At 39.4% G+C, this 22,287-nt stretch overlaps 1 protein-coding gene across 4 annotated transcripts in view; it reads left to right on the forward strand.

Annotated features, from left to right (window-relative positions):
• Positions 1 to 1,576: 1,576 nt before the first annotated feature.
• The window catches only part of LOC143020392 (uncharacterized), a 30,023-nt gene continuing 9,312 nt past the window's right edge, over positions 1,577 to 22,287 (forward strand). For 2 of the 4 annotated variants that reach the window (XM_076176801.1, XM_076176803.1), the window contains exons 1-12: positions 1,579 to 5,050; positions 7,169 to 7,459; positions 7,962 to 8,106; positions 10,471 to 10,551; positions 10,682 to 11,664; positions 14,657 to 15,074; positions 16,605 to 16,875; positions 18,204 to 18,291; positions 18,453 to 18,559; positions 20,300 to 20,408; positions 21,661 to 21,866; positions 22,262 to 22,287. The exon at positions 22,262 to 22,287 is cut by the window's right edge and continues 92 nt beyond it. In XM_076176801.1, the coding sequence (XP_076032916.1) occupies positions 7,376 to 7,459; positions 7,962 to 8,106; positions 10,471 to 10,551; positions 10,682 to 11,664; positions 14,657 to 15,074; positions 16,605 to 16,875; positions 18,204 to 18,291; positions 18,453 to 18,559; positions 20,300 to 20,408; positions 21,661 to 21,866; positions 22,262 to 22,287 (2,518 nt within the window). In that variant the 5' untranslated portion in view covers positions 1,579 to 5,050; positions 7,169 to 7,375. Of the gene's footprint in view, positions 5,051 to 7,168; positions 7,460 to 7,961; positions 8,107 to 10,470; positions 10,552 to 10,681; positions 11,665 to 14,656; positions 15,075 to 16,604; positions 16,876 to 18,203; positions 18,292 to 18,452; positions 18,560 to 20,299; positions 20,409 to 21,660; positions 21,867 to 22,261 lie in introns of all 4 variants that reach the window. The other 2 variants (XM_076176804.1, XM_076176802.1) reach the window with 2 other exon arrangements.

Below are 22,287 nucleotides of genomic sequence, written 5' to 3' on the forward strand. Positions count from 1 at the left end.
ACACTTTCCCAAACTCTGTCACTAACTTCTTCAATCCCTCATCTGATTCTGCTACAAACACAGTGTCATCAGCAAACCACAAGTGGCTTATCTCCCATTTTTCTCCATTTTCTTTAACCATCTCCAATCCCTGACCCAGTACCCTTGCATTTACCTCTCGCACCACCCCATCTCTGTATAAATTGAACAGTTAGGGTGACATAACACATCTCTGATGAAGCACCTTCACCTCAGGCCACTCACTCTCTCCATTTCTAATCCTAACACAAGCTCTACTACTCTCGTAAAAACTCTTGACTGCTCTTAACAGCTTTCCTCCTATCCCATATATCTGCAATACTTCCCACAGTGCCTTCCTGTCTACCCTGTCATAAGCCTTTTCCAGATCCATAAAAGCCCAAAACACATCCTTACTTTTTCCTATAGCTTTCTCACACATCTGTCTTACCACAAAAATCTGATGTATGGAACCCCTACCTTTCCCTCCCTATCCTCCTTCACATTTAGCAACTCCCTAAAATACTCTGCCCATCTTCCTCTTACTGCCCTCTCTTCCATTATCATGTCTCCATCTGCACCTTTTACCTTTTCTTCTCTATTTGATTCGCCTCCTCTTCCTCTCTTAATTTCTTTCCAAAATATTTTTAATACTTTCAAAATTTTCTGTCATACTCTTACCCCATTTCACATCTGCTCCCCTCTTTGCCTCCTTTATCTTATGCTTTACTTTTTTCTCTTTTCTTTGTACCTCTCGTATGATTCCCTCATCCTATTTTGTAACCAATCTGTGAAAGCTCTCTTCTTCTCTTCTACAACCTTCTTTGCTTCCTCATCCCACCACTCACTACCCTTCCTTCTATTTCCTCCCATCCTCCTTGTTCCACACCTTGTAACTCCCTCCTTGAACCATCCCCATTCCTCCCCCACTTCTACTCTATCCTTCACTCCCTACCACTCCTCTCTCAGCTTCTTCTTGCCACAAAATAGTTTTTAGAGATATATATTCTTGTATTGTGGCTTAGGAGATATGTGGTAGGGGATATAATTGGAGAAAGTTGTAAAGAAAGGTAGACACATAGAAAAAAATAGAACTAAACTGGAATGAGATGTAGTGTGAAAGATATAAATGAAGTGAATTTTAGTCAATGGAAGCATGTATATGTATTTCTGCATGTGGATGCGATTTTGTTTGTGGGGGTGTATACATTTCCTACAAGAAGTGAGTCGAATTGACTTCCCGCATGGGATTGCATTGTTCTCCCTACCCCACCTTAGTTGCTAAGTTGGAACCATACATGAATTCCAATCTAGGTATGATGACTGGAAAGTAAGAGACAGGACTCTGCAAGCATTGCTCCTTTCCAGTATACTGGAACTAAGTATTTGACCTGCAGCACCTCGTCGTCATCATATTTTTTGGGCTGATGAGAGAAGTCCTGTAGTAGCCTGAAATCATTTGCCGTGCAGTACCTGTTGTGTAAATTGTGATTATGGGCTTACAGAAATCACCACATTGTCATGGAAATTTGTTGGTTATTAATGAGAACTTATATATATATATATATATATATATATAATGAAATATTGATAGATTTTCAATGGTGGTGGAAAAAGAAATGAGGAAATAGTAGGAGAAATTAATGCTGACATTTCGACCTCACATTGTCTTTATCAAGGCTGACAACATTTGATCACAATCGGACAAAATATACCCACTGCCCTCATTTCTCGGGCCACCTGGGAGAACTTAATGCACAAGTTTTATTATTTTCTACCAGTCGTATAATAATATATACATATATATATATACACACACACGCCGACCACGGAACCGTCAACTCCTTCGTCGCAGGGCCCCAAAGAAGAGGATAAACAACGAAAAAGGAAACCTGGTTTGTATTGTAGGGGAGGGGAGATATCATGGGTGTCCGAAACGATATCTCTGCAGTGCCAGTTAAATGTATTTAGACATAATTAGCAAAAAATGAAGGAAAATAACGAAAAGTTTGACTCGAACGACAACTGCGACTCAGAGTCATTTAGTGACTCCATGCCGAACCCCGATGTAAACAAACTTTACGACACTCAAGCGACCACGCGGGAATATCACAACGATGCTTTTTCTGGATTAAGTAAGTACGAAAGAAGGAGTTTAAGTCAAATCTTAGATATAGAGAGGGAAATGAGCAAAAATAGGATATGGTGGGAGAATGAAATTATGGACTTAAGGAACGAAATCGTTGGACTAATGGATTGCTTAGCGTAAGCAAACATTGAAATTTCCGACCTGAGGAAAACTAACTTGGATCTAAGAAACGAGATTAAGGAAATGAAAAAGGACATAAGAGAGCTGAAGAGTGATAACGAAAAGAAGAGAATTAATGATACTACCAATGGCGAAAACTTTAAAGAGATAAACAACCAAATACAAGAAATGACTGAAAAAATCGAAGAGAACTTAGGTAAGGAAAATATCCAAAAGATTAAGAAATGGAAGGAAAACATTGAAAATAAAGAAATTGTTTTCAAAGAAATAGTCCAACAACAAATGCAGGAAAATACAAAAGACACATCCAAGTAATTAATGAAAAAGCAAATTGGGTCAGAGACACAGTGGATAGGAAAAAAATTATTGTGGTATATGGACTAAAAGAAAAACATAGTCTGGCGAGGTACATAAGAAAAAGAGACAGCAATAGCAATCATAAAAGAAATTCAGGATGGAACCCAAGTTGCATGTAAAGACGTTGACGATACATATAGGATTGGTCACTATTCTAAGGATAAAAATCTACCCCTAAAGATAAAACTAAGATCACAAATGGTAGTATATACATAAATATGGATATATATATATATATATATATATATATATATATATATATATATATATATATATATATATATACATATGCACGAAGTTGGGGCCTCGCTTGTAGAAGCAGTTGAAATCATCCCCGGGTGTTGACTGGGGCGAGGCACAGTGATAGGGGTTAACAGGTATAGTGTTAGCTACAGTTGGACTTAAACAAAATTTTGGCCTTGTCCCAACTTTAGAAGAAAAATTGTCGAATCAGCCTTAATCGTAGAATGTCCGAACTTGAACATCTCCGAAGGTCAATGGTCCCCGGACATAATCTCAACGGCTAGCTGTGAGCCATTTGGTTAAGAATTATCACCCTCCTGATCCCGCTTCCAGCCCGCCTCTCTGCTGACCTGACACCACCCACACATCCCCTCACCTCTGACTCCGCCCTGCGTGACGAATTGACCTGTTTTAGCTCCGCTTTTGAAACATCTCGCCATGTCTTTCTGTCCCGTGCCGCCACCTTTCAGCCTCTTGGTTCTATTCTCCATATCTGCACATCTTCAACGCATCTCCTCCAGTCTTCTAGGTCATCCAAGTGGTCGTCTTCCACGCACTCCACTATTGAGCACTTTATTTGGCCATCTTGCATCCTTGTATCATGTCCTGCCCATTTCAATATTTTTAATCTTGTTACATTTTTAGTATGGAGTTGTTTTGTTTGTTCTCTAATTCCCAGTTATGTCTTATTCTCCATTCGTGCCTTTGGTTGTCATACACGGGTCCTAAAATTCTCCGTGAAATATTATTTTCAAGAACTTCAAACTTCTCCATAGCTTTCGTAATAGCCCGTTTCGCAGCCGTACAATATGACTGGTCTCATTATTGAGTTGTACAGTCTCAGTTTTGTTGTTCTTGAAATTGACTTCATTAATAATTCTTTTAGGCTGGAGTATCATCGGTTTCCTGTTCCAGTACTGGCTTCCACTTTTTGTTTCATTCTTCCGTTACCTTTACTCCTAAGCATTTAAAATCTACACTCTCTATGTCCATCCCCCAAATCTGTACCCTTTCTGGCAAATTAGACTCTCTTGCTATCTACATTATCTTTGTCTTGCTCTCATTGATCTTAAGTCCAACACTTTCTACAGCTTCGTAGGGTGCTGCCAGGTTTTTTCCATTTCTGCTTGATTCTCTATCGTGATGATGTCAACGTCGTTAGCATACGCTTCTTATTTAATCTGTCATGTGTATTACGACTATGTATATGAAAAAGCTGTAATAACAAGTGACTACCACTTTTATTTCAACTACTTTCCCCCCCAAAAAAAAATCCTTGTATACGATTTCCTTATACAGATATTGCCATCTTACACAGAAGGCGGAGAGTAACAAGCCCTCAAAACGAGAGTCAAAGCAGGAACATCATACGTGGCCAAAATGAATAAATTATCTATTAAATATTTTGGTTGTTTATCTACCTACTCACTGACTTTTTTGTTATTATCATATATTGCATGCTGCAATAAATTGCAAATATTAACTTATTTGGAACTTTTATCTAGAACTTGTTACCATAATGAGCGAATTTTCCATACAATCATCATATTTTTCACTTAAATGAATCTATCTCTATTTGTATTACAAGTATTTTTGTTATTTTTTCTCATCGAATTTTTCAGAATTTATGAATATGATTACAATAGATTTATACTGCAATTATAATTCTTTACGAAACTCGAGTGTTCGAACACTGGATACACGATGTAAACATAAACAAACGAGATGTTTGAATTCCTTAAAAGAAATCCTCTGTGCGGAATATGATATTGCAGACCTATTACACATGGTAGAATCGGTGAAATATTCATATATAACACTTTTAAGCAAATGAATGTGTTATTCACATACCGTTCTTTCACTTGCATGGTCAATATGATAAACTGCACCAAATTATTACTTAAGACAAATTTGCCAAATTGCCCTGATGTTTTCTTTACACATCCGGTCAGCAAAGACCATACATAGTACAGTACCTGAGACAGACATAAAACTACATTCATAGGGAATTAATGCGTTCCCCGCCCAAACACAAATTAAGAATATGGATTAAAGGAATATTCTCGCAAAAGCCAGCCTCTAAAGCTATCTTTAGCTGGTGATTCTTGTAGCTACAGCTGTCTTCTGGCTTATACTAATTACTTACCATGAGGTATATGGAGGCTGTTAAACATTGCTATGAAAGTAAGTTGTCATATGAAAATGCTGCTTCTTCATAATTGCATAGATGGAATGCTATGGCTGTAAATGTATGTAGTCATTTACAGCTACATTTACAGTAGTGTGCATAGCCATAGACATGTCACATGATTAGTCATTACCACATTCACTTTTTCTTCAGTATTTACCTAAGTTCTAACTGTATATATAATTAGTTAAATATATAAGGAAAGGTGGATAAGAAATAATGTATATGCATTGTGTGTGTGTGCTTGTTTTGAGTGCATTTTGCTATTACAGTAACATTTACATTACAAACACATACACGAAAAATAAAACCACTCTTCATTTCCATCTGCTTTTTCTTTTTCCTGTTAAGTGCAGTTATGAATGACTACATTTAATCATGATTGTTGATCACTCTCTAATAAAGAGATATTCCATTAAAATATCAAACGGTTACTAGCATGCATTATGACTTAGCCTCTTCAATACAAGTCAAATTTTCGTGCACAGCATTGGATGCCTAATGTATGATGTATCACACTAGTTGCATAATAAAATATGAAGTCACTGCTGTATTACTTGTTCTCTTTCACTCTGAGTAATAATAAACACAGAAAATGAGATCAAACCAGTTTATAGAACTCAGCGGTCACTGCTACAATTACAAAATATAATCAAGATGCCGATGCCGGTAGTCTTGTGTACCTACTTGCACCTCATAGTGTGTATGTAGGTGTCATTGTATTGAAGAGGTTAAGATGGGTAGGACATTGACCTACAGACTAATGAAACCCAAATAATAGCAAAATTGAATATTAGCATTTTATCAGAGAAAATAGCTGCTTTTATCCTTAGAGGACAATATCACACGGAAGAGATAGAGTAGTGGTAAAAGAGACTGATGGAGAGTAATAAAGAAGAGGAAGGGACAAATTAAAAGTGATTATCATTCTTTTCTGAGTGGAAATTAGTCTCCAAAGAATGGTGTGTGACTCTTATTCATTGAGATATCACTATAGTTATTAAAATATTGACTGCTTAAAACATGGACAAGTTAAAAACTTGATTGGATTTGTTCCAGCCTAGGGACATTTGGATGTATTGTGGTTTGATAGGGAAATTTTGAATTTCAAGCAAAAAAAAAGAAAAGAAAAAAGCAATATCATGTAAATATAAAAGTTCAAATTTCACTTCAACTAAGTAACATTGCTAATATACTTACATACATATATGTACCAACAGCTTTTTCCCCCTTACAAGGGAGGTAGCCAAAATCAAAGGCATAAAAAAACTTCCACCCATTCCATCACATATTCCACTCCCATTCACCCCACTCCCTCCCTCTTATCTTGGCTCCTCCTGGATGACTGGACACCCCTGCATCTTGCCCACTGCCCCGGGTCAGAAACAATGTAGCAATCCACAGCAAGGCTGCTTCATTTTAATTGGTGACCCTCATGCAGAAAAAGAGAAGACGGGGAGAGATTCCTTCGGGCTGCATCAAAATATTCACACCCACTCCCTCACCCCTCCCATCCTTCACCCAGTCTCTTCCATGTATCACAGCATTATCCATACACAACCATTTTCTACTCATCCCTATCTTCTGTCTTCTTTCCTTCCTCAACAGATATTCCTCTCTCTCCCAATGCCCCTTTTACCCCATCCATCCATCTCATCCTTGATTGGCCCCTTATGTTCACTCCTTCCACTTCTGCCTTCCACACCTCTTTTACTAATCTTCCTTCACTCATTCTTTCCATGTGTCCAAACCATCCCAATGCTCTTTCATCAACCCTATCTCCCAACTGTTTTTTTTTTCCTTAAAAAAAAAAAAATGCTAATAAAGTATAAAAACATGGATAAGCTAAAAACTTAATTGGATCACTACTTTTTCTGATCTGGGGATGTTTTGGATATTGGGATATTATGACATGGGATACCATAGTTTATGAGTGATATCCAAATTACCTTGGACAAACAGAAGGATGTAAGCCAGAATTTGTAATATAAAGTTGTGTTTGTTTAAGGAGGTAAAAGTAGTTACTTTCAAATGTTTGACATGTAAGTATACATATTGTTGATTTTATCTGTAAATTTGATTATATTTATTACCTTGTTTCTTATTATTTACAGACTGAAATACAGGATTTTTTAGATGAAACTGATCATCACAATTCCTTGTTATGATGTAGCAACAATGTAGCCATAGGCGATTGCATTTTATTTATTACTTTGACCGTGAAGTGGCATCCATCACAAAGGTGTTGTACATAATGAAGTGAACCCATTCAAAGTCCTTCAAACAGATTTCACTTTGAATAATCTCAGGAATAAGACAAAATGAGTGATGATGATTTCCCTTCTGTCACGGAATCAGACCCAGTGTCTGATGTCAACCCCGATGAGATGGCTAAACTTATGGCAGTAAGGAATTTTCATATACTTCCAATATATCACTGCATGCAGTGTAGGGAAAGGCACTTATTTTTAAGATAAATTAATGATTTCTCTGTTAAAATGATTATATGTTGAAGCAAAAGTAAGTTGTGATATTGAAATAAGATGGTTCATATTTTAACAAATCAACTTCTTGAATTGTAAGTTGCAAAGACTGATAATCACTAATCTTCAGTAATGTTTGCTTTAATTTTTTTTAAACTAGATAAAGAATTTGCAAAATAATTGCTTGAAGTACCACCATCATTTGACAGATATCCAAGTTGGAATTAATCAGAAATAGACTATGAATTTTGCATTTACAATGAATTATGCATTTCTTCGTATAATTATTCTGATTCATGATTTACATTTATAATTATATTTGAATTATATTTATATTTAGATTATTTTTAATTTACAATAAATCATGTATTTCTCCCTATAAAGAAACTATAATGATTAATTACTGCTGATTTATTTTTAACAGGATATTGATGATATTGATGAGAACTTGTTCAAAAGTGAGAAGAAAAGTCCTGGATCATCTACTACAACAGCTAAAACACCTGATAAGAAGACAGTCAAGTTTGAGGAAAAACCCAAGGGAAAACCAAGGAAAAATGTTGATGATGGTAAGTTGCTTCTAAAATCTGATTGTATACAGAGCAAAATTATGTACTCAAGTATATTTTGATATACCAGCAATAATTCCACTTCTTGATAGTGCTAACTTTGAAGTGAAAGTGCCATTCATTTCATTCTGTCCCAACATAGACAAGTGCAGTACATTTTACCATCTTATCTATCTTAACTGTTCCTCCCACACAATTTTTTTTTCTTTCTATTTTTCATTTTTATTTTTGTTGTTATTATTATTATTATCATTATTATTATTATTATTATTATTATTATTATTTTTTTTTTTTTTTTTTTTTTTTCAATTCTTGACTCCTGTCCTTCCAACTCACAATACTTACTTTACTCTAGACTAGTGGCTCTCAACCAGGGAGCCATGGCAAGAATAGAGGGGGATAGGCAGTCAGCTATGAAATAAAAAAAAATTATTTCTTTGCCTGCATTTTGTTTTTAATCATTAATGTAGGGGAAATCTTTGTTGGTAGTACATACAAACATATACCAATGGCTTTTCCTCCTTTCAAGGGAGGTAGCCAAAAAACAAAGACATAAAATCCATTCCCACCCATTCCATTCCCACATACTCCACTCTCATTCACTCCCCCCTCCCTCCCTCTTATCTTGGTTCCTCCTGGATGATGGGTCATCCCTGCATCTTGCCCACTGCTCAGGGTCAAAGGCATTGTAGCAAGAGAGCACATCCACAGCAAGGTAATTTCATTTAGTTGGTGACCCCCCCCCCCCCTCTCTGTCCCTTCATGCAGAAAAAGAGAAGATGGGGGAGAAGTTCCTTCGGGCTGCATCAGAAATTTCATTCAAACATACTCCCTCAACCCCCCCCATCCCCCACCCACTCCCTTCCATGTATCACAACATCATCCATACTTGATCATTCTTAACTCACCCTTATCTTCTGGTGGCCACAATAAGGTTCAAAACTCATGAAGGGAATGGAGCAAAAAAGGTTGAGAAACACAGCCGACATTCATCTTCAGATCCCATCAAGAACTTGGTGCTGGTACTGACCCTAATATCCTTCTCACAAAATTACACAAGCTCAACTAACCAAATGCAACAAAAACTCCCAAACCATACAGAACATCCACACAGAAACATATTCACTCTCAGATAAATAAGCAAGCCCTTCAAGAAAGACTACCTGACTCGTTGCTCCAACAACAGCTCCCAGATATGAGTCTTACAGAGAAAATCCTCCCACACCAGATAAGAACCACAACAATGTACATACATACATATACCAAAGGCTTTTTCCCCCTTATAAGGTAGGTAGCCAAAAAAACAAAGGCATAAAAACCACTCCCACCCATTCCATCCCTAACATAATCCACTCCCCTCCACCCTCTTCCCTCCCTCTTATCTTGGCATCTCTTGAATGATGGGTCATCCCTGCATTTTGCCCACTGCCCTGGGTCAGAAGCAGTGTCGCAAGACACAGCACATCCACAGCAAGGCCACCTCATTAAATTGGCAACCCCCCCTCTCTGTCCCCTCATGCAGAAAAGGAGAAGATGGTGAGAAATCCTTTCAGGCTGCATCAGTTTATTCCTCATACATACTCCCTCACCCCCATTCCCCCACCCACTCCCCCTCATGCATCACAGTATCATCCATACACAACCATTCTCCATTCACCCCTATCTTCTGTCCTCTCCCATCCTTTCCCAATGCCCCTTATACCCCATCCATCCATCTCATCCTAGGTTGACTCCTCATGTTCACTCCTTCCACCTCTGCCTTCCACACCTCTTTTACTAATCTTTCTTCACTCTTTCTTTCCGTGTGTCCAAACCATCCCAGTACAACAATATACATACATACTCGCAAATATATATACCAAAGGCTTTTTTCCCTTTTCTTCTTTTTCCTCCCATCCTCCTTGTTCCACACACCATCTTAATATACCTATGCTTAATCCATCATTAAGACATTACCAACACAGAATAGGCATATCCTCAGATTCAAACTCCCCTAGATGCAACCACCACACAGAGAACACAGAATACCTAATACTACTATGCTCCACACTAACAATCCCCAGACAACAACACCAGTTTCCTGGAGCCCATGGGTCTTCTACCAGGGGCAGTGGATTGATTGATTGAGTGGAATCCAGACTTTGGCATTTTATGAACAGTTATCACCTCCTCTCAGCTTAAGTCCATGAAAAAGAAGGTTGACAATAGTCATTTTTCTGGTACCTTACCAAAGACTTTCTCCAGATCTATTTACAAAAATTCAATCTGTCTTACAGCACACAATTTTGTATGTGTGTGCATGTGTTGTGAGAGAGAAAGGGAGAGAGCACATTGATATGAGAGATTATGAATTTGACTTTTCAGACTGGGATGCAGACGACCTTTTACAATCGGATGAAGAAACTGTACCAGCTAGAACCAAGAACAGTAGAACACAGCAAGCTGGTATGTTTTTTTACCCGTAAAATGTCTTTGATTATGCATTTGTTTATGTTATATATAAAATGTATAATTTAGGAAAACTGCAGTTGCTAATGCTCTGAGACTCTTTTTTTTTTTTTGTCTCTTTAACTAGACACAAGCAGTAAGAAGAATGAGGAGAAAGTTAAGGACAGCAAATCTGCTTCTCCTGGTAAAGAACGAGCAAAAGACATGTTAATGAAGGATTTATTTAGTGATACACCAACTAGTCCTCCAAAGGAAGCTAATGTATCTCAAGAGACAAGAAGGACTAAGAAAAAAGAACTACTGGATGACCTGTTTAGCAGTCCAGAAAAGAGCCCTGCAGTAAGCACTGCTACTGCAAAAGGTGCTGCTTCATCACCTTCTGTTCCTTCAGGCAAAGGTCAGACTGCCAAAGGAGATTCCAAATTACCCAGAGGCAGGAAAGCCAAAGAAGAAATTTCCTTTGATGACGATGAAGATTTATTCAAAAGTTTAACAGATGGACCCAAGAGCTCTCGTCAGAAATCAGAGACTGAAGGAAGAAAGGGTAGTGGTGGTGGTGGTGGTAAGGGAAGTTTTCTGGATAGTATTTTGACTTCTCCAGCACAAAAGGAAAGTCCCACTGTGAACAAACCAAAATCATTTGTATTAGATGATAAATACAAGAAAGGTAGAGTTAATAAAGAAGATGACTTGGGTTTTGGAGGTTATGCACCTTCAGCAGGGAAGTCAGACAGTCCTCGAAGAAGACCTCCCAGAAAACCAGTGGCAAAGGACGAGTTTGATCTTTTTGACTCTGATATGCCACCAAGAAGGCCTCGGTCAGTTGGAAAACCATTTGAGATTGATGATGATGACATCCTGGGAAGCATCAAAACAAAGAGACCTGGTAAGGAATCAGGAGCGGTGCAAAGTAAGAAGGCTACTGAAGGCAACAAAGTTGAAATCACACCTTCGAAACATACACCAGTAAAAGAGTCCTCAAAAGACTGGCTGTCACCAGGAGCAGAAGCCAAGCAAACTTCAGCATCAAAGACGGGGTCAGCAGGACAGGAGGACTGGCTTGCTCTTTCACTGTCAGCTTCTAAACATCGGGCTCAAAGTCCATCCAAGGTGAGGGTCTTGTTCTATCCAATATCCTTCCTCCCTTTTTCTCTCGTGTCTCACTCTTTCCTCTTTTTTCTCCCTCCTCTCTCACTTTCACTATGTTCTGTATGTCATGCTAACCATCCTTTTTTATTTTCTAACTCCCTCTCTTTTTATTCTCTTCGTCTTTATATTCTCCATTCCCTTTCCCTACCCAGCCTCTTCTTACCACATGAAATAAATGTTGCTTCAAGTGTCGCTGACTGGAAATCTACATCCTCACGTTAGCTGGCAATAGTCCTTGGGCCTTTGAAGACCCATCGATCTCTCTGAGAAGAAACATTGGACTGTTTTTTGTACTTCATTAGTATGGAACTGTGTCTATGTTACTGACTTATAGTAGTAGGAGAGGAGCAATCACTGGTTCTCAACTCTCCTTACGTGCAAAGGCAGAGGAAATACAATGTGAGGTCTTGGAACTAGTCCAGATACTGAGTGCTGTCCTCTCAGGCCTGTACATCCTGATGGAGGTAAGGATTTTGAGGATCAGTGGCAAGGAGACGATTGTCTATGATATCTTTCATACAGGACTACCATTTGTAGATATCCATTGTTTATACCACTATCGCTATTACCAGTGCCCTATTCTTTCCTTTATTTTATTGCTCTCTCTCTCTCTCTCTCTCTCTCTCTCTCTCTCTCTCTCTCTCTCTCTCTCTCTCTCTCTCTCTCTCTCCTTTCTCTTTTCTCCTTTCTCTCCTCTCTTCCCTCTCTTCCCTCTCTTCCCTCTCTCCTCTTTCTCTCTCTCCTCTCTCTTTCTCTCCTTTCCCCCCTTTGTTTAATGCCAACAAAATACTTATACTCTCTCTCTCTCTCTTTGTCTTTCTTTCAGTCTCAGTCTCGGTTTCATGTAGTGTCAGCCTCACTCCCAGCCTCATTCTAGCCTCACTCAGTTTCTCCTTCATCCTCTACTCTCAGCTTCTGTCTTTCACTCCTCTCTCATTCTCTGTTTCTGTCTCACTCATTCTTACTGTTATTCTCTGTCTCACACTCTCAATCTCTCTCAATCTATCAATTTACCTCCTCTCTTTCTTTCTCCCTATCTTTGTATTTACCCAATTTACCTAATTGTATTTACCTACATACATATACCAAGGCTTTTTCCCCCTTCCAAGGGAGGTAGCCAAAAAGGGGAAGGCATAAAAACACTCCCACCCATTTCATCCCCAAATACACTCCACACCCCTCCCACCCTCCCTCTCATCTGAGCACCTCCTGGATGACGGGTCATCCCTGCACCCTGCCCACCGCCCTGAGTCAGAAGCAGTGTCACAAGACACAGCACATCCACAGCAAGGCCGCTTCATTTAATCGGCGACCCCCCCTCTCCGTCCCCCCTTGCATATAAGGAGAGGACGGGGGAGAAATCCCTTCGGGCTGCGTCAAAATTTACTCACACATACTACCTCACCCCCACCCATTCCTCCTCATGCAATCACAACATCATCCATATACAACCATTCTCCACTCACCTCTGTCTTCCGTCCTCTCCCTTCCTTCCTCAACAGACATTCCCCTCTTCCCCAAAGCCCCCTTCACCCCATCCATCCACCTCATCCTAGGATGTCCCCTCATGTTCACTCCCTCCACATCTGCCTTCCATACCTCTTTTACTAGTCTTTCTTCACTCATTCTTTCCATGTATTTACCTAATTGTAGTATTTAGAAATGGAGCAATTTTAGTGGGCTGCCATCTCTTATTCTCCTGTTGACCATACCTGAAAAAGAACAGCTTCCCACACAGTGATAGATATATGGAACAAATTGGATGAAGAAATAGTGTTTGCAAACACAATACAGTGAGTCCTCCTTATATGGTAATTCTTTATCCGGTAAATTCAGTTACAGTATTTGGTAATTACTACCCTCAATTCTATTTACGGTAAGAAAAATTCACAGATATGGTATCTGCTCGTGTTTTGAAGAGGAAAGAGCAGGGAGAAGGTACATCTGCCATATCCTATTATTACATGTTATAATGGGTTCGGTATACAGTAATTTCAATTTGCAGTAAGGTTGTCAGGAACACATATGTACCGTATAACAAGGAGTTACTGTACAAGAATTTAAGAACAAACTTGATCTTGCAAGATACAATAACGGGTCACAACGAGCATAGCTCCCATTCCCGTATAATACAACGAGGTAACTACAACTAGGTAAATACCTAATCTCAAGTTCATGTAGAGTTCCAACTTCATCCAAATCTTTGATTCCCAATTATCATATTTGGATTTGAATTCGAGTATTTAAACAGCAAGGGCTATATCGCCTATGCTATTCCAAGTATTTATGCATCCATATGGAAAATTGTATTTCTTCACATCCTTTGGGCATGTGGTCTTCCTTGATTTGTTTTCATGATCTCTTAAAGCCCTCCTATCCTTAATCAAGAGATCTCTTCTGTGGATGTAATCTGTCCCCTTTAGTGACCTGAATATTATTATCATATCACCTCCTTCTCTTTGATCTTTCAAAGTTGGCAAACCCATTGCTTTTAGTCTTTCCTCATATGACTTATCTGCCAGGCTGGGGATCCATTTGGTTGCTGCCCATTATGTTCTCATGATTTTGCTTATATCCTTCACTCTGTGTGGGGACCATACCACTGATATATATTCCAGTCTTGGATTGTGTTTCTACCAATCTGTGTGTCCTTCTGTTTCTGTCTAACTGTCTATCTCATGTACACATTGGTTTATCATAAGAACACAATTTATAATAGATAAATCAGATTCTTTTATAGAGGGAAATATATTTTTAAGTCATAAATGCTACTAACTCACTAGTCATTAAAGCAAGTTTGATTTCTTTGTAGTTTTATTACAGATCTGACTGCCTTAAAAACCTGTAGACTGTACAGGCAGTTTTCTTGAAATAAATGAATTGGTATCTGATGACTAGTGCTCATTTATATATGTATTAATGATCTCTTTCTTCATTTTATGGACACTGCTAGGAGCAGGCCGTGGATGTAAGTGGACAACCCCCATCAAAGACCACACCCAAGCATCCTCTTCCAGAGGCTTCACACAGTGGCACACCCTCAAAGACAACTGCCTCACAACCATCAACACCCGCTATAGCACCTCCATCTCACCCCTCCACACCAGCCACTGTACATCCGTCTCTCCCTCCCACACCGGCCGTGGCAGCTCCATTTCATCAGCCCACCCCAGTTGCTTCGTACCACACCACCCCATCCATGCCATCTGGTACCTACAACAGTATGCCATCAGTACCACCCTCTCAAGTTCATAATGCCCAGACCTTAGCATCTGGACAACATGGTGGGGTTGGTGTCTCTGCAACCCAGATGGTATCTTCTGGTGTCGGTGGCAGTAGTAGCAGTCAGGTCGCTCCTGCACAAGGCTCAGGTAAGGCATGCTATATTAAGAGCTTATGATAGAAATAGTCGAGTTTATAAATGTAACATTTACTTGACAGGAATCCATCTTGCACCCTATTCTTCCTTTGTCTGTCACTATCCTCCTTTTCTTTCCTTTTTAACTTCTTTCCCCTCCCTCTTTTATCCATTCTCCTCTCCTCTCCCTTGTCTTTTCTTTCTCTCCCATCCCTTTTCTCCTCTCCCTTTTCTCCTCTCCCTTTAATCATCATTACCTTCTTCCTTTACCCTACTCCCCTCCCCTCCCTTCTCTATTCCCTTTCCTTCTCTCCTCCCCTCCCCTCTTCTCATCCTTCTTTCCCCTTTCTTTACTGTCTCCCAACATATTTCATCTCTCTCCTCCTCCCTCCTCCTGTCCTCTTCTTTCCTGTCATTCCCCCTTCCTTCCTCTTTTCTGACTCTCCTCTTGTGTCTTATCTTTCCATGTCATCCTCTCTTCTTTCTTATGTCTTCTATATTGTCTATCCTGCTCTTTTCCCAATAATGGAGCAGATGGCCCTGCTGTGGAGTGTGCTATGTTGCGTATGACCCAAGTAGTGGGGAGGAGACAGGGATGACCTTTAATTCATAAGGAGCTAATATGAAAGGGAAACAAATGGGTGATGGATATGAGTGGGATAATTGGGGGTGAGTGCATGTGTGGACTGGGTACCTCCCTTATAAGGGATAAGAACCCTCTTTTTTATATTCTGGATGGGGTTGATTCAGCAAAATCATTCTTAATAACTTCAAAGGCTTTCTTAGGGATTCCATTCCATCAAATTTTTTCATCTTTCTCTAACAAATACAATTTACCGCCATTTCTAAAAGTACAAAGAACATACCAAAATACCGATGTGTAGGCTATGTTCCAAAATGAACATTTAAATGAAATCTCAAATCTGCATCAAGTCCAGATGTTTTAGTCACAAACCACACTGTGTAACTGCAACAACAATCAATCCTCACTGGTTTCTTGAATTCTTCAGAATCAATACATAGCTGGTATGCTTCATGGCATCATTCTGAAAACCATGTGCACTCATCGATTACCCCAATCCAGTCACATAAAACACTGTTTTATAGTGTTTCCACTATACCAGTACTGCATCTAGTTCTCTTCATTTCTTCTCATCACCACTTTTATATTCTGGATGAGGTTGATTAAGAATTATACTAACTGATTGGTCTTAACTTAAATTTAATATGACCTCTTGGTCAGGATGTAACTACAAAACAAAACATGATCTCAGACAACCATGACAATAGGATTCACCCAGTCACAGCAGGGTTACAAGAACACTACACCTTGGGTATATAGATTGAATGGTTTCATGTTACTATTATTGAAGGCTTTCTGTTATAGTAGAAGAAATGTATTTTATTTCCTTGAAGTTCTTTATGAAAAATATACTAATTATGGTAACTGTTAGACTTTGATTAGGCCTGACAATGATACTCAACATAAACAAGTAGCAATGAGCATGCAGTTTTATAACAAGTTTCAATTTTTTTTCCCTAGGTCTTATGGGTGCTGTTGGCTACACCCCTACACCAGAATTTCAGCAGTCCCTTCAGCTACAGGACCTTCTGCGTCAGCAGCAAGAAGCCCAGATGCAGGCAGCAGCCTTTGCCCAGCAGTTACGGAACCAACAGGAACAAATCCAAGTAGAGATGAAGGAGAGGCTGCAGAGGCAGATGCAGCAGCAGCAACATTTTCAATTACAGCAGCAAGAATACCAGACTATGCTTGAACTTCTGCAGCGACAGCAGAGTGAGGCTTCTCTAAAACAGTGAGTAACCAGCTAGAGTATTTAGATACCAATTCATAAAGGAAGTAAGGAGAACACTGAATTACAGACCAGCCTCTCTGACCAATATGATAGCTAGATTGTGTGAAAAGATTGCAAAAAACAAATGAATCAGGCATCTTGAAAAGATGAACATTTTAGCAGACAATTCAGTTTCAGAAGTGGAAGATCATGTATATCAAACCTATGAAGGTTTTACTTAAGAGTGACTTGTGTGTTACAAGATTGTGTGTACATATATTTACCTAGTTGTATTATACAGAAAGGGAGCTATGCTCGTGGTGACCCATCTTTGTATCTCTCAGCATCAAGTTTTTTCTTAGAATCTTGAATAGTGTTTGCACACAGTGTTTCTTTGTTTTATTTGTTCCAAGTATCTATCACTCTGTGTGTGAAGCTATTTTTTTTAGATCTCTTCTGTAATTATTGTAGGGTTTCTCGGCTAATTGTTATCTTCTTAGGATATGCAGGGAATAAAATGGAGCTCCGAATTGATGCTGACTGCAGGTCATTCTAAAAAGAATGTTTTTATTGTCACAAATTTGTACAAAACTACAAAAAATACACAAATGCCAACAAATACATGTAAATGCCAATTAATAACAGAAAATATATAAGTATTAATCAATACTTTGAGTCGTAACTCTCACATCATAAATTTGACATCAAGTACATAATCACAAAATTTCACATAGAAATGACATCACATCAACTTACCGATTCGTGCGTCTCCTGGTCCCTACGTCCGTTAACTTATGACATTATGATGGTGAGGTGGATGATTGCAACATTACACGCGACTTGTCCCTCCCTCTAACAGTGTATAACCCACATATTGGGCGACTCTTTGACCAATGCCAGTTAGAAAGAAGACGATCTTGACATGTTGACCCCCACACACCATCTACCCTCAACTTCTCCCACACTCGACCAAGTCGATACCAGTGACGGGGGGGAAATGGCATAACTGATCGTACCGTGACATTATTGACGGACATACAATACACTAATTATTTATTCCACTCCCGATTTTTATACAATAAAAGCAGTAATACAAATTTACGTCTATGGACGTAACAATTATCTTTTTTTAGTTTCTTTTCGTGTCCTCTTGTTTTTCCATTGTCCCATTTCAATAAATCATTCTTATCTAAGATTTCCATTCCCTTCATAATTCTATAGTTAGTAGGTCTCCTCTTTCCCTTCTTTATTCCCGAGTTGGTAATTCCAATTTGGACAGTCTTTGTTCATGTCATTTTGTACATGTGTATAACTACCCACATACTAATCATATGTATTTTTTCTTTTAGATATGAAATTATGACAAATTCTCTCTTTAACCCATCAAAATCTCCTGTACCTCCCACTTCTGATGACCAGCACATCAAAGAACTTCAGGTAAGCTCCATCTTTTTACACTATTGACTGAATGATTATAGTGTCTTATATTTTTTATGGTGGTTCTCGTTGTGCCACATAGAACCTTGCAATTTTGTTGCTACTGTGTGTGAATGACTAGCTCTCCTTTTGAGGATTTCTCTCGGCTTTTCACATTACAGACAGAGCTTCATGCCTCCCAACTTGAGGTACAGCGATTAGAGGCACAGATCAAGCAACTTAAGACACAACATGAGGAGCAACTTCAGCTTGTTGAGGAAGTTCACAGGTAAATATGTATTTTATCTTAAATTGCAATGAATAAGTGCCTTGTGACACTGCCTCTGACCCAGGGCAGTGGACAGGGTGCAGGGATGACCCGTCATCCAGGAGGTGCTAAGATAAGAGGGAGGGTGGAGTGGAGTGGAGTGTATTTAGGGATGGAATGGGTGGAAATGATTTTATGCCTTTTTCTTTTTGGCTACCTCCCTTGTAAGGGGGAAAAAGCCTTGGTATATGTATGTATGTATCAGGGGCGCCCACAGGCGGACACACCGGATGCACATGCATCCAGTTTGGACATTACAAGCATACAAGGTCCCCTATTCAAACATTTTTCCCTTCTAAAACCCTCAACTTTCAATGAAAAATGTAGATGTTTTCCCCTCAATAAAAGGCTGCAATTCACTTCTAAAATTAATGGACCTAAGTATGTCAAAAAGGCAACCAAAAAGTGGCAAAAACTCAAAACATTTCCGAACCCCTCAGGTGGATAAGCTTCGCTTGGTTGTCTCCCTATAGCCCTTTATACCTTGTGCGTCCACCACAAGAAAGTCTGTGGGCGCCCCTGGTATGTATGCAATGAATAATAATTATGACATAGTTATATGCAGTCAGTACTTTAAGATTTTTTATAGAGCACTTTCATGTACCAGAACCACATATGATTCATCTATGTCAGAGAAAAACCTTTATTCATAAAAGAAGTTGGAGAAATTCCAGTTGTTTGTGGATGAAAATATGCTTATATGTCAGAGGATCATATGAAATAGTTTATAGTGATATTTGGGAGGGTATGTGGGAAGATCAATCAATCAGTCCATTGCTTATGGTCTTTCTTGCAGAAGACCTACAGCCTTCAGGTAACTAACAATAGCCACAGGTCACTCAGGGAAGATATATTGTGTCATCAGCACAGGATTGTGTGGGACATTGTAGTATGAGATGTTCTGTTTCCTCTGCATGGTGGTTGCATCTGGGACACTTTCAATCAGGTCAGGCACTGAGAAACGAGGAGATGAGGAGGGCTGGGGTGGAGAAGGAGATGGCATTATTCATAGTGCCTCTTATCTTGGCACCTCCTGGATGACAGGTGAATCTGTCACTAACAAAATTGAGTGTGTAAAAGGCATGAAGTACTGGGACAAACTCAAGCACCTCAATCTCTATTCACTCCAAAGGTACATAGAACAGTGCCTGATCATTTGTGGGCAAAAGTAAGGTGATGAGATACACAAGGGGTTATAGTGGTAGTAGGTTGGAGGCAAGTTTAAAGGGTAAAAGGCTGGAGGAAAATTTTTACACTGGGTGACTTATGGGCTGAACTGGTGCCCACATCCTATTTCACTATATACAGTGCTACATACATATACCAAGGCTTTTTCCCCCTTACAAGGGAGGTAGCCAAAAAGGGAAAGGCATAAAATCATTCCCACCCATTCCATCCCTGAATACACTCCACACCCCTCCCACCCTCCCTCTTATCTGAGCACCTCCTACTACTTCTCATTAACGGACGTTAATTAGCTGTGTTTGCGGTGTTTTCGGTGTTTTTGGTGCTGTTGTTTAGTGTTGTGCAATCACTATGCCACCCAAAAACCACTCCAAATCAACAGATTATTCACATCAACGGACACCGTTACCCCCCTTTTAGTCCGTTAATGAGAGGTAGTACTGTAGTTTTATTTGACTTGACGAGAATGGAATTTCTAATATTACTCCTAATGTTCACTATTATTGATCGTTGCAGGAAGAAACAGCAGCTGACGCAAGAACTGTGGGAGCAATCAGAGGCACGCCTTCGACAGAATAGAGATAAGCTTGAAGAAGAGTGCCGTCACAGTCTCAAAGAGGCACAGGTGGGACCATGAGATTTGTATTGATTGAAAGTTTTGATAACACAAGCATAGATTAATTCACATAAATGAAGTTAGACATGGAGCTACAAAGTTGTAGTAAGGAAGTTACCATCAGTGATTTGGGTTTGAAACCCTTTCATGGGGTCTTATTTTCAAAACAAGTCCATTAAATGTTTTGTATAAAAGAAGTGGTAGTAGTAAACCAGTTTAGGCTGTTAGGTCCTGGTGTGGATGTGCTGTATTGACTCTGTCCTGGACAGTGGGCAATACAGCAAGGAGCTACGATAGGAGGGAGACAAATGGGTGTTACGTGGGTGTGGGATGGGTTGGGGGTGGGTGCATGCCTTGGGTGGCTAATTCCCTTATAATGGGGAAGATGGCTTTTGGTATATAGATACATACATATACATATACCAAAGGCTTTTCTCCCTTACAAGGGAGGTAGCCAAAAAACAAAGGCATAGAAACCACTCCCACCCATTCCATCCCCTACATACTCCATTCCCTTCTACCCTCTTCCCTCCCTCTTATCTTGGCACCTCCTGGATCATGGGATCCCTGCATCTTGCCCACTGCCCTGAGTCAGAAGCAGTGCCACAAGACACAGCACATCCACAGCAAGGCCATTTCATTAAATTGGCAAACTCCCCTCCCTGTCCCCTCATGCAGAAAAGGAGAAGACTTGGAGAAATACCATCAGGCTGTGTCAATTTATTTCTCACACATACTCCCTCACACCCCATCCTCCACCCACTCCACCTCATACATCACAGTATCATCCAGACACAATCATTCTCCATTCACCCCTATCTTCTGTCCTCTCCTGTCCTTCCTCAACTGACATTCCCCTCTTTCCCAATGCCTCTTTTACCCCATCCATCCATCTCATCCTAAGTCGACCCCTCATGTTCATTCATTCCATCTCTGCCTTCCACACCTGTTTTACTAGTCTTTCTTCACTCATTTTTTCCATGTGTCCAAACCATCCTAATACTCTTTCATCAACCCTATCTCCCAACTCCCTATACACAGTAAACTCTGTATAATGAAGCTCTGTTTATCAAATTTTGGGTATAATGTACTCTATAAGGCTATCAAACACTTATTTTACAAACTGTTTGGACATTGCATCATTTTTTACAATTATCCAGCACTTACCTTATTCTATGAATCAAATGTGTTTGTTGTCAAGGGTTTACTTTATTATAGTTAAGTAAATACTAATCTTTTTATGTTATTAATACCATATTAGGTGGAGAAGGAGAGTTTAATTGCCACACATGAGGACCAGATGAAGCAACTGAAAGTCCAGTGGACAGCTGCAGTCGAAAGTGTAAAGGAAGTGTACACAAATGTTATAGAACGTATGAAGGCTGAGCACAATACAGCCATCGAACGACTTACAGAGCTAAAGGACATTGAAGTGAAGGCTTTGATATCAGCACAGGGACACTCAAAGTAAGTAGTGTAGTGATGAGTAATGTATTTTTGGTGTCTTAGAAACGTGGTATTATTACTGTAGCCTTTTGAAATAGTTTATTTAGATTATTGTCAAAGACCCCAGGCAGCACTTCTATCCTTGGGGACAATATTATACTGAAGTGGTAGAGTAGTAGAGGTGGTAAAGGAGAAATTTAAGAGAGATGATAGAAGTTGAAAGTGATTAACATTCTTCTTTCCCTGGAGATAGTCTCCAGTCATAAAAGAATGGTACATGATTGGTTCATAGGGATGATACTAGAATCCATAGAATATTGAATGCATAAAACTGATATAATTAGTACCTCATATTGGGTGTATACATCGTAGGTTTGGCTGCACTTTAGATTTCGTACTATTTCATTTTTGTGCAGAGATATTGAAGTGGTGATGTCCCAGC

Source organism: Oratosquilla oratoria, chromosome 39 (assembly GCF_046742065.1).
Source record: "Oratosquilla oratoria isolate Oo_2021 chromosome 39, ASM4674206v1, whole genome shotgun sequence".
Classification (NCBI taxonomy): Eukaryota; Metazoa; Arthropoda; class Malacostraca; order Stomatopoda; family Squillidae; genus Oratosquilla; species Oratosquilla oratoria.